This window comes from Staurois parvus, unplaced genomic scaffold, assembly GCF_062004578.1.
Source record: "Staurois parvus isolate SC_StPar_1 unplaced genomic scaffold, SC_StPar_1.0 ptg003393l, whole genome shotgun sequence".
Lineage (NCBI taxonomy): Eukaryota > Metazoa > Chordata > Amphibia > Anura > Ranidae > Staurois > Staurois parvus.
Window position 1 is genome coordinate 88,165 of NW_028321189.1, and position 24,062 is coordinate 112,226.

At 48.8% G+C, this 24,062-nt stretch overlaps 1 protein-coding gene across 4 annotated transcripts in view; it reads left to right on the forward strand.

The window, feature by feature from the left end:
- Positions 1 to 24,062, forward strand: part of HPS1 (HPS1 biogenesis of lysosomal organelles complex 3 subunit 1) — a 99,444-nt gene that overhangs the window by 70,131 nt on the left and 5,251 nt on the right. For 3 of the 4 annotated variants that reach the window (XM_089667585.1, XM_089667587.1, XM_089667586.1), the window contains 3 exons: positions 933 to 1,064; positions 7,750 to 7,813; positions 19,167 to 19,313. In XM_089667585.1, coding sequence (XP_089523711.1) covers positions 933 to 1,064; positions 7,750 to 7,813; positions 19,167 to 19,313 — 343 coding nt within the window. The remainder of the gene's footprint in view (positions 1 to 932; positions 1,065 to 7,749; positions 7,814 to 19,166; positions 19,314 to 24,062) is intronic. The other variant, XM_089667588.1, reaches the window with a different exon arrangement.

Consider the following 24,062-nt stretch of genomic DNA (forward strand, 5'->3'; position numbering starts at 1 on the left):
GGAAGGGGGTAGAAGTGCCCGGTGGGCAGGAAGGGGGTAGAAGTGTCCGGTGGGCAGGAAGGGGGTAGAAGTGCCCGGTAGGCAGGAAGGTGGTAGAAGTGCCCGGTAGGCAGGAAGGGGGTAGAAGTGTCCTGTAGGCAGGAAGGGGGTAGAAGTTCCCGGTAGGCAGGAAGGAGGTAGAAGTGCCCTGTAGGCAGGAAGGGGGTAGAAGTGTCCTGTAGGCAGGAAGGGGGTAGAAGTGCCCTGTAGGCAGGAAGGGGGTAGAAGTGCCCGGTGGGCAGGAAGGGGGTAGAAGTGCTCTGTAGGCAGGAAGGGGGTAGAAGTGCCCTGTAGGCAGGAAGGGGGTAGAAGTGCCCGGTAGGCAGGAAGGGGGTAGAAGTGCCCTGTAGGCAGGAAGGGGGTAGAAGTGCCCTGTAGGCAGGAAGGGGGTAGAAGTGTCCTGTAGGCAGGAAGGGGGCAGAAGTGTCCGGTAGGCAGGAAGGGGGCAGAAGTGTCCTGTAGGCAGGAAGGGGGCAGAAGTGTCCTGTAAGCAGGAAGGGGGCAGAAGTGTCCTGTAGGCAGGAAGGGGGTAGAAGTGCCCGGGGGGGGCAGGAAGGGGGTGACAGTGCCCTGTAGGCAGGAAGGGGGTAGAAGTGTCCGGTAGGCAGGAAGGGGGTAAAAGTGCCCGGTAGGGTCATGTGACCGCCATGATTCGCTGTCACGGCAGTCACATGATCAGAAAAGGTCCTGATTGAAAGGGGAGATCGGGACCTTTCCGGGAGTAGCGGACATGTGTGTTGGGAGCACACACACGGTATTGAGGGTACACCACACGCACACACGGTATTGAGGGTTTACATTTCTAGTTGACAGTAAACAATGAATGGAGTTGACTCGGATGAAGCGAATGCAGCTGGACATTTCTCTGGGTAATTCCTCCATCTTCGTTGCAGGCTTGCTCAAGCATGTAAACATGTGAAGCGTCAGCTGTGTTCTGTGTACCGCCAGCTCTTCCTCAGTTCCCCGATACACGGCACGCATGCCTTGTCCTTGAATATACAGACACGAGTCAGGAAACAAGTCCAGTAAGTATCGTGGTCATGTGTGAGGTCTCAGTCTCTGTCTCTCAGTCTCTGTCTCTCTGTATCTGTCCCTCTGTCTCTCAGTCTCTGTCTCTCAGTCTCTGTCTCTCTGTATCTGTCCCTTGGTCTCTCAGTCTCTGTCTCTCAGTCTCAGTCTCTGTCTCTCTGTATCTGTCCTTCTGTCTCTCAGTCTCTGTCTCTCTGTATCTGTCCCTCTGTCTCTCAGTCTCTGTATCTGTCCCTCTGTCTCTCAGTCTCTGTCTCTCAGTCTCTGTCTCTCTGTATCTGTCCCTTGGTCTCTCAGTCTCTGTCTCTCAGTCTCAGTCTCTGTCTCTCTGTATCTGTCCTTCTGTCTCTCAGTCTCTGTCTCTCTGTATCTGTCCTTCTGTCTCTCAGTCTCTGTCTCTCTGTATCTGTCCCTCTGTCTCTCTCAGTCTCTGTATCTGTCCCTCTGTCTCTCAGTCTCTGTCTCTCTGTATCTGTCCCTTGGTCTCTCAGTCTCTGTCTCTCAGTCTCTGTCTCTCTGTCTCTCTCCTTCTGTCTCTCAGTCTCTGTCTCTCTGTATCTGTCCTTCTGTCTCTCAGTCTCTGTCTCTGGTATTGTAATACAAATGGAAATCTCTAGATGGTTCTAAAGTCTCAAGGTTTTTTTTTTTACCTTCATGTATTCTATGCATGACGGTAAAAAAACCTTCTGTGTGTAGCAGCCCCCGCCCCAATACTTACCTGAGCCCCCTCTTGATCCAGTGATGTCCATGAGAGCCTTGGTTTTTTAGGGACTTTGACTCCTGAGGCAAGAGCTGTCAATCATAGCCAGTGAGCCAATCAGGAGAGGTGCGGGGCGGGGCCGAGCCGCGGCAATGTCTGTGAATGGACACGCAAAGCTGTGGCTTGGAAGCACACCTGCTCAGGTGCTATGGGGTCACCCAACAGGATAGAGGGGCCAGGGGCAGCGGCGGCGGAGGACCCAAGAAGAGGAGGATCTGAGCTGCTCTGTGCAAAACCACTGAATAGAGCAGGAAAGTATCACATATTTGTTATTTTTAACAAAGAAAGAGGCACGTTGGGACACTAAGTACCAGAGAGCAATGTGAGGGAGAAGAGACATGTTGGGACACTAAGTACCAGAGAGCAATGTGAGGGAGAAGAGACATGTTGGGACACTAAGTACCAGAGAGCAATGTGAAGGAGAAGAGACACGTTGGGGCACTAAGTACCAGAGAACAATGTGAGGCAGAAGAGATATGTTGGGACACTAAGTTCCAGAGAGCAATGTGAGGGAGAAGAGACACGTTGGGACACTAAGTACCAGAGAGCAATGTGAGGGAGAAGAGACACGTTGGGGCACTAAGTACCAGAGAACAATGTGAGGCAGAAGAGATATGTTGGGACACTAAGTTCCAGAGAGCAATGTGAGGGAGAAGAGACACGTTGGGACACTAAGTACCAGAGAGCAATGTGAGGGAGAAGAGGCACGTTGGGACACTAAGTACCAGAGAGCAATGTGAGGGAGAAGAGGCACGTTGGGGCACTAAGTACCAGAGAGCAATGTGAGGGAGAAGAGACATGTTGGGACACTAAGTACCAGAGAGCAATGTGAGGGAGAAGAGACACGTTGGGACACTAAGTTCCAGAGAGCAATGTGAGGGAGAAGAGGCACGTTGGGACACTAAGTACCAGAGAGCAATGTGAGGCAGAAGAGATATGTTGGGACACTAAGTACCAGAGAGCAATGTGAGGGAGAAGAGACATGTTGGGACACTAAGTACCAGAGAGCAATGTGAGGGAGAAGAGGCACGTTGGGACACTAAGTACCAGAGAGCAATGTGAGGCAGAAGAGATATGTTGGGACACTAAGTACCAGAGAGCAATGTGAGGGAGAAGAGACATGTTGGGACACTAAGTACCAGAGAGCAATGTGAGGGAGAAGAGACACGTTGGGGCACTAAGTACCAGAGAACAATGTGAGGCAGAAGAGATATGTTGGGACACTAAGTTCCAGAGAGCAATGTGAGGGAGAAGAGACACGTTGGGACACTAAGTTCCAGAGAGCAATGTGAGGGAGAAGAGACACGTTGGGACACTAAGTACCAGAGAGCAATGTGAGGGAGAAGAGGCACGTTGGGACACTAAGTACCAGAGAGCAATGTGAGGGAGAAGAGGCACGTTGGGGCACTAAGTACCAGAGAGCAATGTGAGGGAGAAGAGACATGTTGGGACACTAAGTACCAGGGAGCAATGTGAGGGAGAAGAGACATGTTGGGACACGAAGTTCCAGAGAGCAATGTGAGAGAGAAGAGACACGTTGGGGCACTAAGTACCAGAGAACAATGTGAGGGAGAAGAGACACGTTGGGACACTAAGTACCAGAGAACAATGTGAGGGAGAAGAGGCACGTTGGGACACTAAGTACCAGAGAACAATGTGAGGGAGAAGAGGCACGTTGGGACACTAAGTACCAGAGAACAATGTGAGGGAGAAGAGACACGTTGGGACACTAAGTTCCAGAGAACAATGTGAGGGAGAAGAGACACGTTGGGACACTAAGTACCAGAGAACAAAGTGAGGGAGAAGAGGCACGTTGGGGCACTAAGTACCAGAGAACAATGTGAGGGAGAAGAGACATGTTGGGACACTAAGTACCAGAGAGCAATGTGAGGGAGAAGAGACACGTTGGGGCACTAAGTACCAGAGAGCAATGTGAGGGAGAAGAGACATGTTGGGACACTAAGTACCAGAGAGCAATGTGAGGGAGAAGAGACACGTTGGGGCACTAAGTACCAGAGAACAATGTGAGGGAGAAGAGACATGTTGGGACACTAAGTACCAGAGAGCAATGTGAGGGAGAAGAGACACGTTGGGGCACTAAGTACCAGAGAACAATGTGAGGGAGAAGAGGCACGTTGGGACACGAAGTTCCAGAGAGCAATGTGAGGCAGAAGAGACATGTTGGGACACTAAGTACCAGAGAACAATGTGAGGGAGAAGAGGCACGTTGGGACACTAAGTACCAGAGAGCAATGTGAGGGAGAAGAGACACGTTGGGACACTAAGTACCAGAGAGCAATGTGAGGGAGAAGAGACATGTTGGGACACTAAGTACCAGAGAGCAATGTGAGGGAGAAGAGACATGTTGGGACACTAAGTACCAGAGAGCAATGTGAGGGAGAAGAGACATGTTAGGACACTAAGTACCAGAGAACAATGTGAGGGAGAAGAGACATGTTGGGACACTAAGTACCAGAGAGCAATGTGAGGGAGAAGAGACACGTTGGGACACTAAGTACCAGAGAGCAATGTGAAGGAGAAGAGGCATGTTGGGACACTAAGTACCAGAGAGCAATGTGAGGGAGAAGAGACATGTTGGGACACTAAGTACCAGAGAGCAATGTGAGGGAGAAGAGACATGTTGGGACACTAAGTACCAGAGAACAATGTGAGGGAGAAGAGACATGTTGGGACACGAAGTTCCAGAGAGCAATGTGAGGGAGAAGAGACACGTTGGGGCACTAAGTACCAGAGAACAATGTGAGGGAGAAGAGACACGTTGGGACACTAAGTACCAGAGAACAATGTGAGGGAGAAGAGGCACGTTGGGACACTAAGTACCAGAGAACAATGTGAGGGAGAAGAGGCACGTTGGGACACTAAGTACCAGAGAACAATGTGAGGGAGAAGAGACATGTTGGGACACTAAGTACCAGAGAGCAATGTGAGGGAGAAGAGACACGTTGGGACACTAAGTACCAGAGAGCAATGTGAAGGAGAAGAGGCATGTTGGGACACTAAGTACCAGAGAGCAATGTGAGGGAGAAGAGACATGTTGGGACACTAAGTACCAGAGAGCAATGTGAGGGAGAAGAGACATGTTGGGACACTAAGTACCAGAGAGCAATGTGAGGGAGAAGAGACATGTTGGGACACGAAGTTCCAGAGAGCAATGTGAGGGAGAAGAGACACGTTGGGGCACTAAGTACCAGAGAACAATGTGAGGGAGAAGAGACACGTTGGGACACTAAGTACCAGAGAACAATGTGAGGGAGAAGAGGCACGTTGGGACACTAAGTACCAGAGAACAATGTGAGGGAGAAGAGGCATGTTGGGACACTAAGTACCAGAGAACAATGTGAGGGAGAAGAGACACGTTGGGACACTAAGTTCCAGAGAACAATGTGAGGGAGAAGAGACACGTTGGGACACTAAGTACCAGAGAACAAAGTGAGGGAGAAGAGGCACGTTGGGACACTAAGTACCAGAGAACAATGTGAGGGAGAAGAGACACGTTGGGACACTAAGTACCAGAGAGCAATGTGAGGGAGAAGAGACACGTTGGGACACTAAGTACCAGAGAACAATGTGAGGGAGAAGAGGCACGTTGGGACACTAAGTACCAGAGAACAATGTGAGGGAGAAGAGGCACGTTGGGACACTAAGTACCAGATAACAATGTGAGGGAGAAGAGGCACGTTGGGACACGAAGTTCCAGAGAGCAATGTGAGGCAGAAGAGACATGTTGGGACACTAAGTACCAGAGAACAATGTGAGGGAGAAGAGGCACGTTGGGACACTAAGTACCAGAGAGCAATGTGAGGGAGAAGAGACACGTTGGGACACTAAGTACCAGAGAGCAATGTGAGGGAGAAGAGACACGTTGGGACACTAAGTACCAGAGAGCAATGTGAGGGAGAAGAGACATGTTGGGACACTAAGTACCAGAGAGCAATGTGAGGGAGAAGAGACATGTTAGGACACTAAGTACCAGAGAACAATGTGAGGGAGAAGAGACATGTTGGGACACTAAGTACCAGAGAGCAATGTGAGGGAGAAGAGACACGTTGGGACACTAAGTACCAGAGAGCAATGTGAAGGAGAAGAGGCATGTTGGGACACTAAGTACCAGAGAGCAATGTGAGGGAGAAGAGACATGTTGGGACACTAAGTACCAGAGAGCAATGTGAGGGAGAAGAGACATGTTGGGACACTAAGTACCAGAGAACAATGTGAGGGAGAAGAGACATGTTGGGACACTAAGTACCAGAGAACAATGTGAGGGAGAAGAGGCACGTTGGGACACTAAGTACCAGAGAGCAATGTGAGGGAGAAGAGACATGTTGGGACACTAAGTACCAGAGAACAATGTGAGGGAGAAGAGACATGTTGGGACACTAAGTACCAGAGAACAATGTGAGGGAGAAGAGACATGTTGGGACACTAAATACCAGAGAGCAATGTGAGGGAGAAGAGACATGTTGGGACACTAAGTACCAGAGAACAATGTGAGGGAGAAGAGACATGTTGGGACACTAAGTACCAGAGAACAATGTGAGGGAGAAGAGACACGTTGGGACACTAAATACCAGAGAGCAATGTGAGGGAGAAGAGACACGTTGGGACACTAAATACCAGAGAGCAATGTGAGGGAGAAGAGACACGTTGGGACACTAAGTTCCAGAGAGCAATGTGAGATAGAAGAGACATGTTGGGACAGTAAGTTCCATAGAGCAATGTGAGGGAGAAGAGACATGTTGGGACAGTAAGTTCCATAGAGCAATGTGAGGGAGAAGAGGCACGTTGGGACACGAAGTTCCAGAGAGCAATGTGAGGGAGAAGAGACATGTTGGGACAGTAAGTTCCGTAGAGCAATGTGAGGGAGATGAGGCACGTTGGGACACGAAGTTCCAGAGAGCAATGTGAGGGAGAAGAGACACGTTGGGGCACTAAGTTCCAGAGAGCAATGTGAGGGAGAAGAGGCACGTTGGGACACTAAGTACCAGAGAGCAATGTGAGGGAGAAGAGGCACGTTGGGGCACTAAGTTCCAGAGAGCAATGTGAGGGAGAAGAGACACTCAATCCAGGCCCTCAGCCCTGACACAGCTGAGCCTACAGATCAGGTACACAGTCTATTGGCTGTCTCAGGACATCAGCCCCTGAGGCTTTGGAATCTTCCGTGCTAAGGAAAGAGCCATCTCTCCGGGGCTCTTGACTGCTTATCACCTCCCCAGCCACCTTCTGGAAGCCCCTCTCCAGGGATTGGCAGGTCATGATAAATGTTGACGGTAGTAGGAGGGCAAAAAACACTTGAAGAGCTCAGTGGCTAAGGCTAGGATGCTCACAATAGCAAGTTACCAGGAAAAAGTGTGTACATATGGAAGGAACGCCAAATTGATTAAACATCTAACTCATTTCGGGGGTCAAAGGAACTCCCCCTTCATCAGGGCTGTGCAGGGGAGCTGATTGCTGCAGCAATATTCCTGACCAGCAGTCAAACTAACTGGACTCACTCCAGGCCCTCAGCCCTGACACGGCCGAGGCCTAAAGAACAGCTACACAGTCTATTGGCTGCCTCAGGACATCAGCCCCATCTCTCCAGGGCTCTAGACTATTTATCACCTCCCCAGCCACCTTCTGCACACCCTTCTCCAGGGATTGGCCAGGCCATGATAAATATTCAGGCTGGTCATTTGAATCTCCCTCCTTATGGTTCTGGAAGCTTCTTCCAGAGGCAGGCGGAAGCAATCAAACTCCCAGCCTGTGAAACTCTGAACAGACCAGAACAATCAATCACTGCTCCCTAGACTACAAAAGTAGTCAAAGACTAAATGTTCCCGGATCCTTCACTAGGAGGCGCTACACAGTAAGAGGCTCAATTGTAGAAGGACAAATGGTAACAGAATGTTTTCATTTTCCAGGGAGAAGCTGCTGGACTGGAAAGATTTTTTGCTGGTGAAAAGTAAAAGAAATATAACAATGGTGACATATCCTTTTACTGCTGAGGGAACGTGATCTGCTCTATATCTCTACACACATTCCCCATGTTAGACCCTGCAAGCAGGCTGCGGATAAGGGGGTACCACCAGTCCTGCTGTATGGGGCCCAGGCTAGCAGGGGGGCCCAGGCAGCTGGGTGAATCAAATGTGGGCAGGGACGGTGATCAGCAGACGGGGGCAATAACTGGAACCGATCCCCTGTATGGCTTTCTCTGCAGGAGCTGAACTCCGGCTTCTTCTCCTCTCCATCTCACTGGCTTTCAGCTGAACTCCGGCTTCTTCTCCTCTCCCTCTCCCTGGCTTTCAGCTGAACTCCGGCTTCTTCTCCTCTCCCTCTCACTGGCTTTCAGCTGAACTCCGGCTTCTTCTCCTCTCCATCTCACTGGCTTTCAGCTGAACTCCGGCTTCTTCTCCTCTCCATCTCGCTGGCTTTCAGCTGAACTCCGGCTTCTTCTCCTCTCCATCTCACTGGCTTTCAGCTGAACTCCGGCTTCTTCTCCTCTCCATCTCATTGGCTTTCAGCTGAACTCCGGCTTCTTCTCCTCTCCATCTCACTGGCTTTCAGCTGAACTCCGGCTTCTTCTCCTCTCCATCTCACTGGCTTTCAGCTGAAACCGGCTTCTTCTCCTCTCCATCTCACTGGCTTTCAGCTGAAACCGGCTTCTTCTCCTCTCCATCTCGCTGGCTTTCAGCTGGAAGCCGGCTTCTTCTCCTCTCCATCCCGCTGGCTTTCAGCTGGAAGCCGGCTTCTTCTCCTCTCCATCTCACTGGCTTTCAGCTGAAACCGGCTTCTTCTCCTCTCCATCCCACTGGCTTTCAGCTGGAAGCCGGCTTCTTCTCCTCTCCATCTCACTGGCTTTCAGCTGAAACCGGCTTCTTCTCCTCTCCATCTAACTGGCTTTCAGCTGGAAGCCGGCTTCTTCTCCTCTCCATCTCACTGGCTTTCAGCTGAACTCCGGCTTCTTCTCCTCTCCATCTCACTGGCTTTCAGCTGAAACCGGCTTCTTCTCCTCTCCATCTCACTGGCTTTCAGCTGAAACCGGCTTCTTCTCCTCTCCATCTCACTGGCTTTCAGCTGAAACTGGCTTCTTCTCCTCTCCATCTCACTGGCTTTCAGCTGGAAGCCGGCTTCTTCTCCTCTCCATCTCACTGGCTTTCAGCTGAACTCCGGCTTCTTCTCCTCTCCATCCCACTGGCTTTCAGCTGAACTCCGGCTTCTTCTCCTCTCCATCTCATTGGCTTTCAGCTGAACTCCGGCTTCTTCTCCTCTCCATCTCATTGGCTTTCAGCTGAACTCCGGCTTCTTCTCCTCTCCATCTCATTGGCTTTCAGCTGAACTCCGGCTTCTTCTCCTCTCCATCTCATTGGCTTTCAGCTGAACTCCGGCTTCTTTTCCTCTCCATCTCACTGGCTTTCAGCTGAAACTGGCTTCTTCTCCTCTCCATCTCACTGGCTTTAAGCTGGAAGCTGGCTTCTTCTCCTCTCCATCTCACTGGCTTTCAGCTGAAACCGGCTTCTTCTCCTCTCCATCTCACTGGCTTTCAGCTGAACTCCGGCTTCTTCTCCTCTCCCTCTCACTGGCTTTCAGATGAACTCCGGCTTCTTCTCCTCTCCATCTCACTGGCTTTCAGCTGAAACCGGCTTCTTCTCCTCTCCATCTCACTGGCTTTCAGCTGAAACCGGCTTCTTCTCCTCTCCATCTCACTGGCTTTCAGCTGAAACCGGCTTCTTCTCCTCTCCATCTCACTGGCTTTCAGCTGAAACCGGCTTCTTCTCCTCTCCATCTCACTGGCTTTCAGCTGAAACCGGCTTCTTCTCCTCTCCATCTCACTGGCTTTCAGCTGAACTCCGGCTTCTTCTCCTCTCCCTCTCACTGGTTTTCAGCTGAACTCCGGCTTCTTCTCCTCTCCATCTCACTGGCTTTCAGCTGAAACCGGCTTCTTCTCCTCTCCATCTCACTGGCTTTCAGCTGGAATCCGGCTTCTTCTCCTCTCCATCTCACTGGCTTTCAGCTGAAACCGGCTTCTTCTCCTCTCCATCTCACTGGCTTTCAGCTGAAACCGGCTTCTTCTCCTCTCCATCTCACTGGCTTTCAGCTGGAAGCCGGCTTCTTCTCCTCTCCATCTCACTGGCTTTCAGCTGAAACCGGCTTCTTCTCCTCTCCATCTCACTGGCTTTCAGCTGAAACCGGCTTCTTCTCCTCTCCATCTCACTGGCTTTCAGCTGAACTCCGGCTTCTTCTCCTCTCCATCTCACTGGCTTTCAGCTGAACTCCGGCTTCTTCTCCTCTCCATCTCACTGGCTTTCAGCTGAACTCCGGCTTCTTCTCCTCTCCATCTCACTGGCTTTCAGCTGAACTCCGGCTTCTTCTCCTCTCCCTCCCGCTGGCTTTCAGCTGAACTCCGGCTTCTTCTCCTCGCCATCTCACTGGCTTTCAGCTGAACTCCGGCTTCTTCTCCTCTCCATCTCACTGGCTTTCAGCTGAACTCCAGCTTCTTCTCCTCTCCATCTCACTGGCTTTCAGCTGAACTCCGGCTTCTTCTCCTCTCCATCTCACTGGCTTTCAGCTGAACTCCAGCTTCTTCTCCTCTCCCTCCCGCTGGCTTTCAGCTGAACTCCGGCTTCTTCTCCTCTCCCTCTCACTGGCTTTCAGCTGAACTCCGGCTTCTTCTCCTCTCCATCTCATTGGCTTTCAGCTGAACTCCGGCTTCTTCTCCTCTCCATCTCATTGGCTTTCAGCTGAACTCCGGCTTCTTCTCCTCTCCATCTCACTGGCTTTCAGCTGAACTCCGGCTTCTTCTCCTCTCCATCTCACTGGCTTTCAGCTGAAACCGGCTTCTTCTCCTCTCCATCTCACTGGCTTTCAGCTGAACTCCGGCTTCTTCTCCTCTCCATCTCACTGGCTTTCAGCTGAACTCTGGCTTCTTCTCCTCTCCATCTCACTGGCTTTCAGCTGAACTCCGGCTTCTTCTCCTCTCCATCTCACTGGCTTTCAGCTGAACTCTGGCTTCTTCTCCTCTCCATCTCACTGGCTTTCAGCTGAACTCTGGCTTCTTCTCCTCTCCATCTCACTGGCTTTCAGCTGAAACCGGCTTCTTCTCCTCTCCATCTCACTGGCTTTCAGCTGAACTCCGGCTTCTTCTCCTCTCCATCTCATTGGCTTTTAGCTGAACTCCGGCTTCTTCTCCTCTCCATCTCACTGGCTTTCAGCTGAAACCGGCTTCTTCTCCTCTCCCTCTCGCTGGCTTTCAGCTGAAACCGGCTTCTTCTCCTCTCCATCTCACTGGCTTTCAGCTGAACTCCAGCTTCTTCTCCTCTCCCTCCCGCTGGCTTTCAGCTGAACTCCGGCTTCTTCTCCTCTCCCTCTCACTGGCTTTCAGCTGAACTCCGGCTTCTTCTCCTCTCCATCTCATTGGCTTTCAGCTGAACTCCGGCTTCTTCTCCTCTCCATCTCATTGGCTTTCAGCTGAACTCCGGCTTCTTCTCCTCTCCATCTCACTGGCTTTCAGCTGAAACCGGCTTCTTCTCCTCTCCATCTCATTGGCTTTTAGCTGAACTCCGGCTTCTTCTCCTCTCCATCTCACTGGCTTTCAGCTGAAACCGGCTTCTTCTCCTCTCCATCTCACTGGCTTTCAGCTGAACTCCGGCTTCTTCTCCTCTCCATCTCACTGGCTTTCAGCTGAACTCTGGCTTCTTCTCCTCTCCATCTCACTGGCTTTCAGCTGAACTCCGGCTTCTTCTCCTCTCCATCTCACTGGCTTTCAGCTGAAACCGGCTTCTTCTCCTCTCCATCTCACTGGCTTTCAGCTGAAACCGGCTTCTTCTCCTCTCCATCTCGCTGGCTTTCAGCTGGAAGCCGGCTTCTTCTCCTCTCCATCCCGCTGGCTTTCAGCTGGAAGCCGGCTTCTTCTCCTCTCCATCTCACTGGCTTTCAGCTGAAACCGGCTTCTTCTCCTCTCCATCCCACTGGCTTTCAGCTGGAAGCCGGCTTCTTCTCCTCTCCATCTCACTGGCTTTCAGCTGAAACCGGCTTCTTCTCCTCTCCATCTAACTGGCTTTCAGCTGGAATCCGGCTTCTTCTCCTCTCCATCTCACTGGCTTTCAGCTGAACTCCGGCTTCTTCTCCTCTCCATCTCACTGGCTTTCAGCTGAAACCGGCTTCTTCTCCTCTCCATCTCACTGGCTTTCAGCTGAAACCGGCTTCTTCTCCTCTCCATCTCACTGGCTTTCAGCTGAACTCCGGCTTCTTCTCCTCTCCATCTCACTGGCTTTCAGCTGGAAGCCGGCTTCTTCTCCTCTCCATCTCACTGGCTTTCAGCTGAACTCCGGCTTCTTCTCCTCTCCATCCCACTGGCTTTCAGCTGAACTCCGGCTTCTTCTCCTCTCCATCTCACTGGCTTTCAGCTGGAAGCCGGCTTCTTCTCCTCTCCATCCCACTGGCTTTCAGCTGGAAACCGGCTTCTTCTCCTCTCCATCTCACTGGCTTTCAGCTGGAAGCCGGCTTCTTCTCCTCTCCATCTCACTGGCTTTCAGCTGGAAGCCGGCTTCTTCTCCTCTCCATCTCACTGGCTTTCAGCTGAAACCGGCTTCTTCTCCTCTCCATCTCACTGGCTTTCAGCTGAAACCGGCTTCTTCTCCTCTCCATCCCACTGGCTTTCAGCTGGAAGCCGGCTTCTTCTCCTCTCCATCTCACTGGCTTTCAGCTGAAAGTCGGCTTCTTCTCCTCTCCATCTCACTGGCTTTCAGCTGCTGCAGAGAGATCCATACAGGGGTCAGTTTCAGCATTTGCCCCCCCAGGCCACCACCCTCTTCACCCTCCCTGTGCACGTCTGATTCACCCAGCTGCCTGGGTCCCTACAGTGCCGATTCCCTCTTCTTCTTCCCACCGGCAGCTCCAAGCACACAATAGGATCAATCAGGAGGGAAAATGGGGGAAGGGTTGGGTAAATGTCACATTAACCAGCCCCTTCGTTTCCTGAATGAACACAATACGTAATCAGTACTGATCGCTCACTGTGTTCATTTATAACTGAGCCATAGTAAACTGATTTTTTTTTTAAGGGAGCCCTGTCAGGTTGGCTGTATGGGGCCCCATGGTTTCTAACAGCAGCCCTGCCTGCAAGTACAGAAAATACCCGTCGCTCTGCCAAAAATGCACTCTGTTGCTAATTTCCTGTTTTGGGATGACCACACATGGCATTTTTGCTGACCGAGCGGTGTCAGCCCTGCCCGTTTCCTCTCGCTAAACGACACTAATTATTCTTTAGTTGAAGATCAGAACTGGGAAGGTAATTGGACTCCTTGATATAACCCAGGAAGTGTAGGCAGGACAGCAAGGAAGTTCTGACACCATTGCCTGCTATTATCATACAGAACATAAACTTGTAATAGTACGCTTAACGGGTCAAAAGGTTACAAATTAGAGAAGTCATTGGTTCGGGTTTTCATGCACTATAACCTCTCCTGAGGATTTGCCCCTCCCCCTCCTGAAAATTCCCCCCCCCCCCCTTCCTGACCAGACCATTTTTTGCATTACGGTGCTGCGTTGCTTTAACTGACAATTTTGCGGTCATGCGTGGCCAGTGGAGAAGGATCCTTTACAATGGTGGCCACGGGAGAAGGAACCTTTACAATGGTGGCCAATGGAGAAGGATCCTTTACAATGGTTGCCAGGGGAGAAGGAACCTTTACATTGGTGGCTAGTGGAGAAGGAACCTTTACAATGGTGGCCAGTGAAGAAGGAACCTTTACATTGGTGGCCAGTGGAGAAGGAACCTTTACATTGGTGGCCAGTGGAGAAGGAACCTTTACAATGGTGGCCAGTAGAGAAGGATCCTTTACAATGGTGACCAGGGGAGAAGGAACCGTTTACATTGGTGGTCAGTGGGGAAGGATCCTTTACAATGGTGGCCAGTGGAGAAGGAACCCTTACATTGGTGGCCAGCAGAGAAGGAACCCTTACATTGGTGGCCAGCAGAGAAGAAACCTTTACATTGGTGGCCAGTGGAGAAAGAACCTTTATATTGGTGGCCAGTGAAGAAGGAACATTTACATTGGTGGTCAGTGGAGAATGAAACCTTTAGATTGTTAACCAGTGGAGAAGGATGCTTTATAATGGTGGCCAGTGGGGAAGGAACCTTTATATTTGTGGCCAGTGGAGAAGGAACCATTACAATGGTGGTCAATGGGGAAGGATCCTTTACAATGGTGGCCAGTGGAGAAGGAACCTTTACATTGGTGGCCAGTGGAGAAGGAACCTTTATATTGGTGGCTAGTAGAGAAGGAACCTTTACTTTGGTGGTCAGTGGAGAAGGAACCTTTATATTGTTAACCAGTGGAGATGTATCCTTTATAATGGTGGCCAGTGGAGAAGAAACCTTTACATTGGTGGTCAGTGGAGAAGGATCCTTTATAATGGTGGCCAGTGGAGAAGGAACGTTTACATTGGTGGTCAGTGGAGAAGGATCCTTTATAATGGTGGCCAGTGGAGAAGGAATGTTTACATTGGTGGTCAGTGGAGAAGGATCCTTTATAATGGTGGCCAGTGGAGAAGGAACCTTTACATTGGTGGTCAGTGGAGAAGGATCCTTTATAATGGTGGCCAGTGGAGAAGGAACCTTTATATTAGTGGCCAGTGGAGAAGGAACCTTTTACATTGGTGGCCAGTGGAGAAGGAACCATTACAATGGTGGTCAGTGGGGAAGGATCCTTTACAATGGTGGCCAGTGGAGAAAGAACCTTTACATTGGTGGCCAGTGGAGAAGGAGCCTTTATATTGGTGGCTAGTGGAGAAGGAACCTTTACTTTGGTGGCCAGTGGAGAAGGAACATTTACATTGGTGGCCAGTGGAAAAGGAACCTTTATATTTGTGGCCAGTGGAGAAGGAACCTTTTACATTGGTGGCCAGTGGAGAAGGAACCATTACAATGGTGGTCAGTGGGGAAGGATCCTTTACAATGGTGGCCAGTGGAGAAGGAGCCTTTATATTGGTGGCTAGTGGAGAAAGAACCTTTACTTTGGTGGCCAGTGGAGAAGGAACCTTTACATTGGTGGCCAGTGGAGAAGGGACCCTTATATTGGTGGTCAGGGGGAAAAATGTTCTTATTTTGTTCAGTGGGAAATTTACTAACAGATGACTGAAAAAGGTAATTGGTGTCACTGGTGGTTACTTATCTGAGAGGCATAAATTCCTTAGTGCTTGAGGAACGTCTAGTAACCTTTTGGAGGAACCCTGGCCGAGGAAGGTCACTATACGGCATTGAGTCAGATGATTGAACCCATCAATAGGAGCTGAACTGCAGCATGGAATATAATCAGACACTGCGGGGGACGGCCATGTTGGCACAATGCAATGAAAACACGAATACCTTGCTTAGCACTTGTGTACTGAGCCGTTCAGTGTGCTGTTTATGCTCCAAGGAGAACATAACTGCTACAGTGCAGAGAACCCGCCCGACCTTCGGTGTATTTGCTGTATAGAGATGTACTTAGCAGATGTAGCGGACGGGAAACAGACAAAACCTTCATTCAAGTTGTTAAAGTTTCTCTGAGCCAATCCTTTGTTTCATCTGAGAGTAGCGGAGGGATAAATCCCCGCGCCATCTTCTTGTCATCCCATATCCCCTCTTACACAGTTGTCATAGTGAGGTGTCCCCATTGGTAGATTTCTCCTCTTCCTGTTCTGGTGCACCTCAACATTTTGGATTTCCCTTCACTTTTATTCCTGGTGACATTGGTGATGGGCCTCATAAATAGTGAACCTCCCTAATGGGGGCCAGACTCCAACCCCCGACCGCTCCATCCAAACCTTCCAAATACGTTTTGCCTTTAGTTATACATTAAACAAAGACATTCTCTTCCCATTTCATGGAACGACAGGAGCTGTGTTGTCAATATTTTGTTTTTACAGAACTGTCTTTGAAAAAAAAAGCAAATGATGGAAAGACGGTGAATGTTTTCAGGAATGGAGAAGTGTGATTCCTCTGGGCGAGCACTAGATGTCTGTATTTCCATCCGCTCTGCACGTTGTGTTCATCTGGAGACGACTTATAGTGGCACTTCAGTGTGAATAAATGAACCTTTGTAGCACAACATTCACATCTATGATGATCCCTTCCAGATTTAGACCCGGGGTGGGGAGGGGGGGGGGCAGGGGCACTTCAAGTCCTGTGGCCCCTCAACATAGAAATAAAAAAATGAATTGAAATGGATGACGAACCGCATTTGTTCGGTTCCTAAGAAGACATGGAGAAATCACCTTGGTTAGGAGTCGACTTCACTACTCGGTGCGAGAGGAAGGAAGGATGGAAGGTCCTCTGTTCTCGGCCGGTTTTGTCCGACACTCTGCATGTCGTTGTGGCCGAGTTCCAATCACCAGAGAGCAATGTGAGGGAGAAGAGACACGTTGGGACACTAAGTACCAGAGAGCAATGTGAGGGAGAAGAGGCACGTTGGGACACTAAGTACCAGAGAGCAATGTGAGGGAGAAGAGGCACGTTGGGACACTAAGTACCAGAGAGCAATGTGAGGGAGAAGAGGCACGTTGGGACACTAAGTACCAGAGAGCAATGTGAGGGAGAAGAGACACGTTGGGACACCAAGTACCAGAGAGCAATGTGAGGGAGAAGAGACATGTTGGGACACTAAGTACCAGAGAGCAATGTGAGGGAGAAGAGACATGTTGGGACACTAAGTACCAGAGAGCAATGTGAGGGAGAAGAGACATGTTGGGACACTAAGTACCAGAGAGCAATGTGAGGGAGAAGAGACACGTTGGGACACTAAGTACCAGAGAGCAATGTGAGGGAGAAGAGGCACGTTGGGACACTAAGTACCAGAGAGCAATGTGAGGGAGAAGAGACATGTTGGGACACTAAGTACCAGAGAGCAATGTGAGGGAGAAGAGACATGTTGGGACACTAAGTACCAGAGAGCAATGTGAGGGAGAAGAGACATGTTGGGACACTAAGTACCAGAGAGCAATGTGAGGGAGAAGAGGCACGTTGGGACACTAAGTACCAGAGAGCAATGTGAAGGAGAAGAGGCATGTTGGGACACTAAGTACCAGAGAGCAATGTGAGGGAGAAGAGACATGTTGGGACACTAAGTTCCAGAGAGTGTTACCCTACTCAGGGTGCGGAGTGTTGGATTCGCCCATTGACCCAATCAGGAACAAGCGGGGGAATGCGTTCCTCATGTTTCTCTCTGCGATAAATCGATGCTGGTCAATAAATTCACTCCCTCGTGATGGGGTCGGCACTGTTGCACTTTTCAACATTTTGCTGACCTTTCCCTTGTCCCATCCACTTGTCTCTTGTAAACAAGGCAATAAATTCCACCATTTAAAAATCACAGACTTCCTGCCAAGATCACCAGGTAAAAAAAAGGAAAAAAAAGCATAACAAAGAAAACTAATGCAGCCATCACATCTTAGGATTGGTAAGCTGCAATATATTCAAATTTTGTTTCACCATAAGTAACACACAAGTCATTATATACAGTCAGGTCCATAAATATTGGGACATGGACACAATTGTAACATTTTTGGCTCTATACACCACAATGGATTTGAAATGAAAGGAACAAGATGTGCTTTACCTGCAGACTGTCAGCTTTAATTTGAGGGCATTTACATCCAAATCAGGTGAACGGTGTAGGAATTACAACAGTTTGCATATGTGACTCCCACTTGTTAAGGGACCAAAAGTAATGGGACAGAATAATAATCCTAAATCAAACTTTCACTTTTTAATACTTGGTTACAAATCCTTTGCAGTCAATGACAGCCTGAAGTGTGGAACGCATAGACATCAGCAGACGCTGGGTGTCATCCCTGGTGATGCTCTGCCAGGCCTTTACTGCAACTGTCTTCAGTTCCTGCTTGTTCTTGGGGCATTTTCCCTTCAGTTTTGTCTTCAGCAAGTGAAATGCTCCATCGGATTCAGGTCAGGTGATTGGCCATTGCAGAACATTCCACTTCTTTGGTGTCTTTTGCAGTCTGCTTTGGGTCATTGTCCATCTGCACTGTGAAGCGTCCAATGAGTTGTGAAGCATTTGGCTGAATATGAGCCGATAATATTCCCGAAACACTTCACAATTCATCCGGCTGCTTCTGTCAGCCGTCACATCATCAATAAATACAAGAGAAGCAGTTCCATTGGCAGCCATACATGCCCACGCCATGACACTACCACCACCATGATCACTGATGAGGTGGTATGGACGGACCATGAGCAGTTCCTTCTCCATACTCTTCTCTTCCCATCACTCTGGTACAAGTTGATGTCGGTCTCATCTGTCCATAGGATGTTGTTCCAGAACTGTGAAGGCTTTTTTACATGTCGTTTGGCAAACTCTAATCTGGCCTTCCTGTGTTTGAGGCTCACCAATGGTTTCCATCTTGTGGTGAACCCTCTGTATTCACTCTGGTGAAGTCTTCTCTTGATTGGTGACTTTGACACACATACACCTACCTCCTGGAGGGTGTTCTTGATCTGGCCAACTGTTGTGAAGGGTGTTTTCTTCACCAGGGAAAGAATTCTTCGCTCATCCACCACAGTTGTTTTCCGTGGTCTTCCGGGTCTTTTGGTGTTGCTGAGCTCACCGGTGCGTTCCTTCTTTTTAAGAATGTTCCAGTTGTTTTGGCCACGCCTCATGTTTTTGCTATCTCTCTGATGGGTTTGTTTTGTTTTTTCAGCCTAATGATGGCTTCACTGATAGTGACAGCTCTTTGGATCTCATCTTGAGATTTGACAGCAACAGATTCCAAATGCAAATAGCACACTTGAAATGAACTCTGGACCTTTTATCTGCTCATTGTAATTGGGATAATGAGGGAATAACACACACCTGGCCATGGAACAGCTGAGAAGCCAATTGTCCCATTACTTTTGGTCCCTTAACAAGTGGGAGGCACCTATGCAAAGTGTTGTAATTCCTACACCGTTCACCTGATTTGGATGTAAATACCCTCAAATTAAAGCTGACAGTCTGCAGTTAAAGCACATCTTGTTCGTTTCATTTCAAATCCATTGTGGTGTATAGAGCCAAAAATGTTAGAATTGTGTCCATGTCCCAATATTTATGGACCTGACTGTATATATATATACACATTTATTAATATATTTTTTTGTGTGTATATGGGTATATATATATGTATGTGTGTGAGTATATATATATATATATATATATATATATATATATATATATATCCTTTTTTTTTCTTCACCTAAACTAAAAACATTTTCCAGGTTTGTGATGTTGGCCAAGTTACAGAAAGGAGCTTTACCCTCAGAAAGGAAAATCTGAGACTACACTATTTTCCTTAACCTGTGTATTCCACGTACTTAGAAGACTTCCCTGGGCTGGTGCATTTCATTTACGTGGATCGCTCGGTGGGACAAATGCTGGCCCCATGCATCAACATCGAAGACAAGTCCACCACTGACCTCGGGAACAGCGTATTGGCCAATTTCATCAAAAACAAGGTATGTTCTGTGAGCGCGTTCACCGTGTCTGATGTGATTAGTGGGTGTCATGAACAGATGAGTCTACACATCTCCAGAGAGAACCGCGCGACAGAGTGCCCGAGTGAGCGTCGATAGTCTAATGTGCCAGAGCTTAGAGGACTCTGTAATGTAAAGATGTGAAAAGACCAATCCAGGGTGAGTCCATCAGTGGAATGTTACCATTGAACTGTGTGAAAGCAACTCAATGACCTGATTTCCAGCCCCCAACACTGGGGATAGTGTGACTACTAGTGACGAGCAATACGTGTGGATGGAAGCTGTGACCCAACAGACGTGTCCCGGGGTGGTGTAAATCATCTTTAATGCTTTATGTATTTCAGTTTCTGGTTCATGAGTTATTGGGGGAAAAGTCTGTGTTTTGTTTTGACCTGCATATCCAAAGCACAACCTCTATATGTTGTCTACTTGCTTCTGGATCAGCTCAAAGCCGAACTCCAGCCACAAATAACAATATAAAAATAAATAATGCATTAAGATGGAAAAAGTACAAAACCAGCTTTTGCTGCAATATTCACCTTCAGTTTAGAGACTTCCCTGCGTGGTACTTTTTTCTGTCATTAGATGTTCTCATTCTGTTGGCCATCATTTAACCTCCTCTGAGCTCAGGTCGTCCTGGACCCACCCCTAGCCTATGACTGGGCAGTGAAAGGAGAAGCAGCACAGCGATGAGCTCATCTCCCTTTCACTCTGCTCTCTACTTCTATCAGCATGCTCCTCGTCAGCTCATGACCTGATTGGTTCCTGGTGCTGTTTCTTCCTCTCACACTCCAGCTCTGCTGTACAGAGACTGCAATTGGCTGATACCCAGGCACATTCAGGTACTTACACTGCTTGTATTTAAGCACTCAAGGACTTCCCACCTGCAATGTTCTGCAGACGGGTGGTCCGTACAGGCAGAGCGACATACCTGTATGTTGTTGGCCTCTTCTGGGTACAGGGTGTGCCCATGTGCCTCTGCCTGCCAACTCCTGCTGTGGTTGTACACAGTGGGAATTGGTCAGCAGGTCCCCACCAATGATTTATAGCTGGGACCTGCTGATCAGCTGTGTCCAATCACAGCCCAGAGCCCTGTGTTGCCAATCAACACAGGGCCCTGTACAGAGGGAACAATCTCTGTTTCTTCTCCCTGCTTTGCAGAGATTTTTAGAAATAAGCATCATATATTACACACATTAACATTTTTTTAGGCACACACTTAACCCCTTGATTACCCAAGATGTTAAAGCGGTTGTAAATAACATAAAAAAGAGAGAATCCACTGCAAGGTGAAAGGCGTAATGTGCTGCTATGCATCGCATATTATGTAAAACGTACCTTAGAACGAAGCCCTCCATTGGTGGCGTCACCAACGTAGAGGCTTCCATCTTCCTTCCAGGTTCCTGAGCTCCGGGCCTTCTGACTGGATGAACCACGATGACGTCACTCCCAGGCATGCGCACTGGAGTTTTGGGACACGGCACAGAAAAGAAGGAAGAGGGGCGCCGGACTAAGTGCAGCATTAAATGTACAATTTATTTGTAAAATGACAATTGGCAACTCACAAGAAGCAAAAAGGAAATGAACGAGTCACCAAACGTAGTCCAGACTCCCGGGAGGCAATGGCGGACAAGTGGTATCCATGCGTCTGGTCTTTGGCTGGAAGGGTATTGGCCGGCCGCTCCAGGATAACCTTCCAGCCAAAGACCAGACGCATGGATACCACTTGTCCGCCATTGCCTCCCGGGAGTCTGGACTACGTTTGGTGACTCGTTCATTTCCTTTTTGCTTCTTGTGAGTTGCCAATTGTCATTTTACAAATAAATTGTACATTTAATGCTGCACTTCATCCGGCGCCCCTCTTCCTTCTTTTCTTTCACATACAGAGTTCAGCTTTGCTCTGAGGGTTCTGCCACTGGTGCTGCCACTGGTGCTGCCACTGGTGCTGCCACTGATGCTGCCGTTTGCAATATATTACCATTGTGAACACTAATGGTCCCCCACATGGACTTTTGGATGGACTTTCATGGAGCTTTATTATACCCCTCCAGCACCAAATTTGTATATATTGGGACACGGCTCAGCGTTTTGAAGGAACAGCACAGGTAAGTCGTTCCTTCAGAGCTGATGTGCTGGCTCTAAAAACCCCTCCAAATATTTATTTTATCTCCAGGTAAGATTTATTATAAGCTTTGGGCTGCAGTGACAAGAAAATTCAAAGTAGCAGAATGGAAACGTTTTCTGGAATGAGCACATTTCTAACACTTTGTGTGGCTGTCGTTCGGTAAAGTCCATTCATTCCAAAATCAAATGTTAAAAGCTAACAAAATCCTTCAAATGACACACGAATGTTCTGAGAATTTGACACATTTTCCAAAGACATTTCCTCAGAATTTTTGTGGGAAATTCTGTCCGTCTATCGCCAGCTTTAGTTACTCCTGTGATCTGGAAACCTCTTTGAAGGTAACAGACAATGACGAAGACGTTTCTTGCTGAGCACATTCAGCCCGGTCTGTGACATTAATAGAACCATTTTTTATGGTTTGCTTCCTCTTCTGCTTAAGGTAAATGTGTGTGTAGTGTATAGAACCCAACCTGTATGTAGCGTAGAACCCAACCTGTATGTAGCGTAGAACCCAACCTGTATGTAGCGTAGAACCCAACCTGTATGTAGCGTAGAACCCAACCTGTATGTAGCGTAGAACCCAACCAGTATGTAGCGTAGAACCCAACCTGTATGTATTATACAATCCAGCCTGTATGTAGCGTAGAACCCAACCTGTATGTAGCGTAGAACCCAACCAGTATTTAGCATACAACCCAACCTGTATGTAGCGTAGAACCCAACCTGTATGTAGCGTAGAACCCAACCTGTATGTAGCATAGAACCCAACCTGTATGTAGCGTAGAACCCAACCAGTATGTAGCGTAGAACCCAACCTGTATGTAGCGTAGAACCCAACATGTATGTAGCATAGAACCCAACATGTATGTAGCATAGAACCCAACCTGTATGTAGCGTACAATCCAACCTGTATGGAGCGTAGAACCCAACCAGTATGTAGCGTAGAACCCAACCAGTATGTAGCGTAGAACCCAACCTGTATGTAGCGTAGAACCCAACCTGTATGTAGCGTAGAACCCAACCTGTATGTAGCGTAGAACCCAACCTGTATGTAGCGTAGAACCCAACCTGTATGTAGCGTAGAACCCAACCAGTATGTAGCGTAGAACCCAACCTGTATGTATTGTAGAAACCAACCTGTATGTAGCATACAATCCAACCTGTATGTAGCGTAGAACCCAACCAGTATATAGTGTAGAACCCAACCTGTATGTAGCGTAGAACCCAACCAGTATGTAGCGTAGAACCCAACCTGTATGTATTATACAATCCAGCCTGTATGTAGCGTAGAACCCAACCTGTATGTAGCGTAGAACCCAACCAGTATTTATCATACAATCCAACCTGTATGTAGCGTAGAACCCAACCTGTATGTAGCGTAGAACCCAACCTGTATGTAGCGTAGAACCCAACCTGTATGTAGCGTAGAACCCAACCTGTAAGTAGCGTAGAACCCAACCTGTATGTAGCGTAGAACCCAACCTGTGTGTAGCGTAGAACCCAACCTGTGTGTAGAGTAGAACCCAACCTGTGTGTAGCGTACAACCCAACCTGTATGTAGCATACAATCCAACCTGTGTGTAGAGTAGAACCCAACCTGTATGTAGCGTAGAACCCAACCTGTATGTAGCGTAGAACCCAACCTGTATGTAGCATAGAACCCAACCTGTAAGTAGCGTAGAACCCAACCTGTATGTAGCGTAGAACCCAACCTGTATGTAGCGTAGAACCCAACCTGTATGTAGCGTAGAACCCAACCTGTAAGTAGCGTAGAACCCAACCTGTATGTAGCGTAGAACCCAACCTGTAAGTAGCGTAGAACCCAACCTGTATGTAGCGTAGAACCCAACCTGTATGTAGCGTAGAACCCAACCTGTATGTAGCGTAGAACCCAACCTGTATGTAGCGTAGAACCCAACCCACTGTTTTTGTCCCAGGCTCTATGCCCAATTGGGTGCATGGCAGCCAGGCATGCAGTAGTTTCCCAGTTTCGGAACCCAATAACCAGGCATTGAGTGTCTTTTTAATGCTGATTAAACTTGGTTGGACTTGAGCCTTGGGATACAAATTTAGTGCAAACTGTAACAGAGGAAACAGTTTGGTAATCGCTAAACTCTTCAGGATGGACCTCTTGTGATGAGGGATAGTGGACATACAGGGGACATACAGGGGACATACAGGGGACATACAGGGGACATACAGCTCAGGGGACTCCCACTATGGAAGTATCCCTAAGCCAGCGATTCTGGAACAGTTAAGCAGCAACAGATTCTAGACACTCTCTCTCTCTCTCTCTCTCTCTCCTCTATTCACTGTGTTCCTATGTACATGGCTGCCCCTTTTAGTACCAGCCAGACCCTATACCATGAGCCTACAGTCCAGGTTCTCAGCAACCGCAGAGACAGGCCTCCTCCCAGCTCCCCCCGAACTGGGACCTCAGTGAAGCTCCTGCAGTCTTCATCTGACAAGTCCTTCAGGCTGGATCTTCTCCCCCAGGACAAGAACCCAGCTGTTTCAGGCCCCAGATGCTATTTATACACACCTCAGCCCCCTGCTGGTCATCCTCTTGACCAGGGATTGGCTAAGGCTGTATGAATGATCAGCCC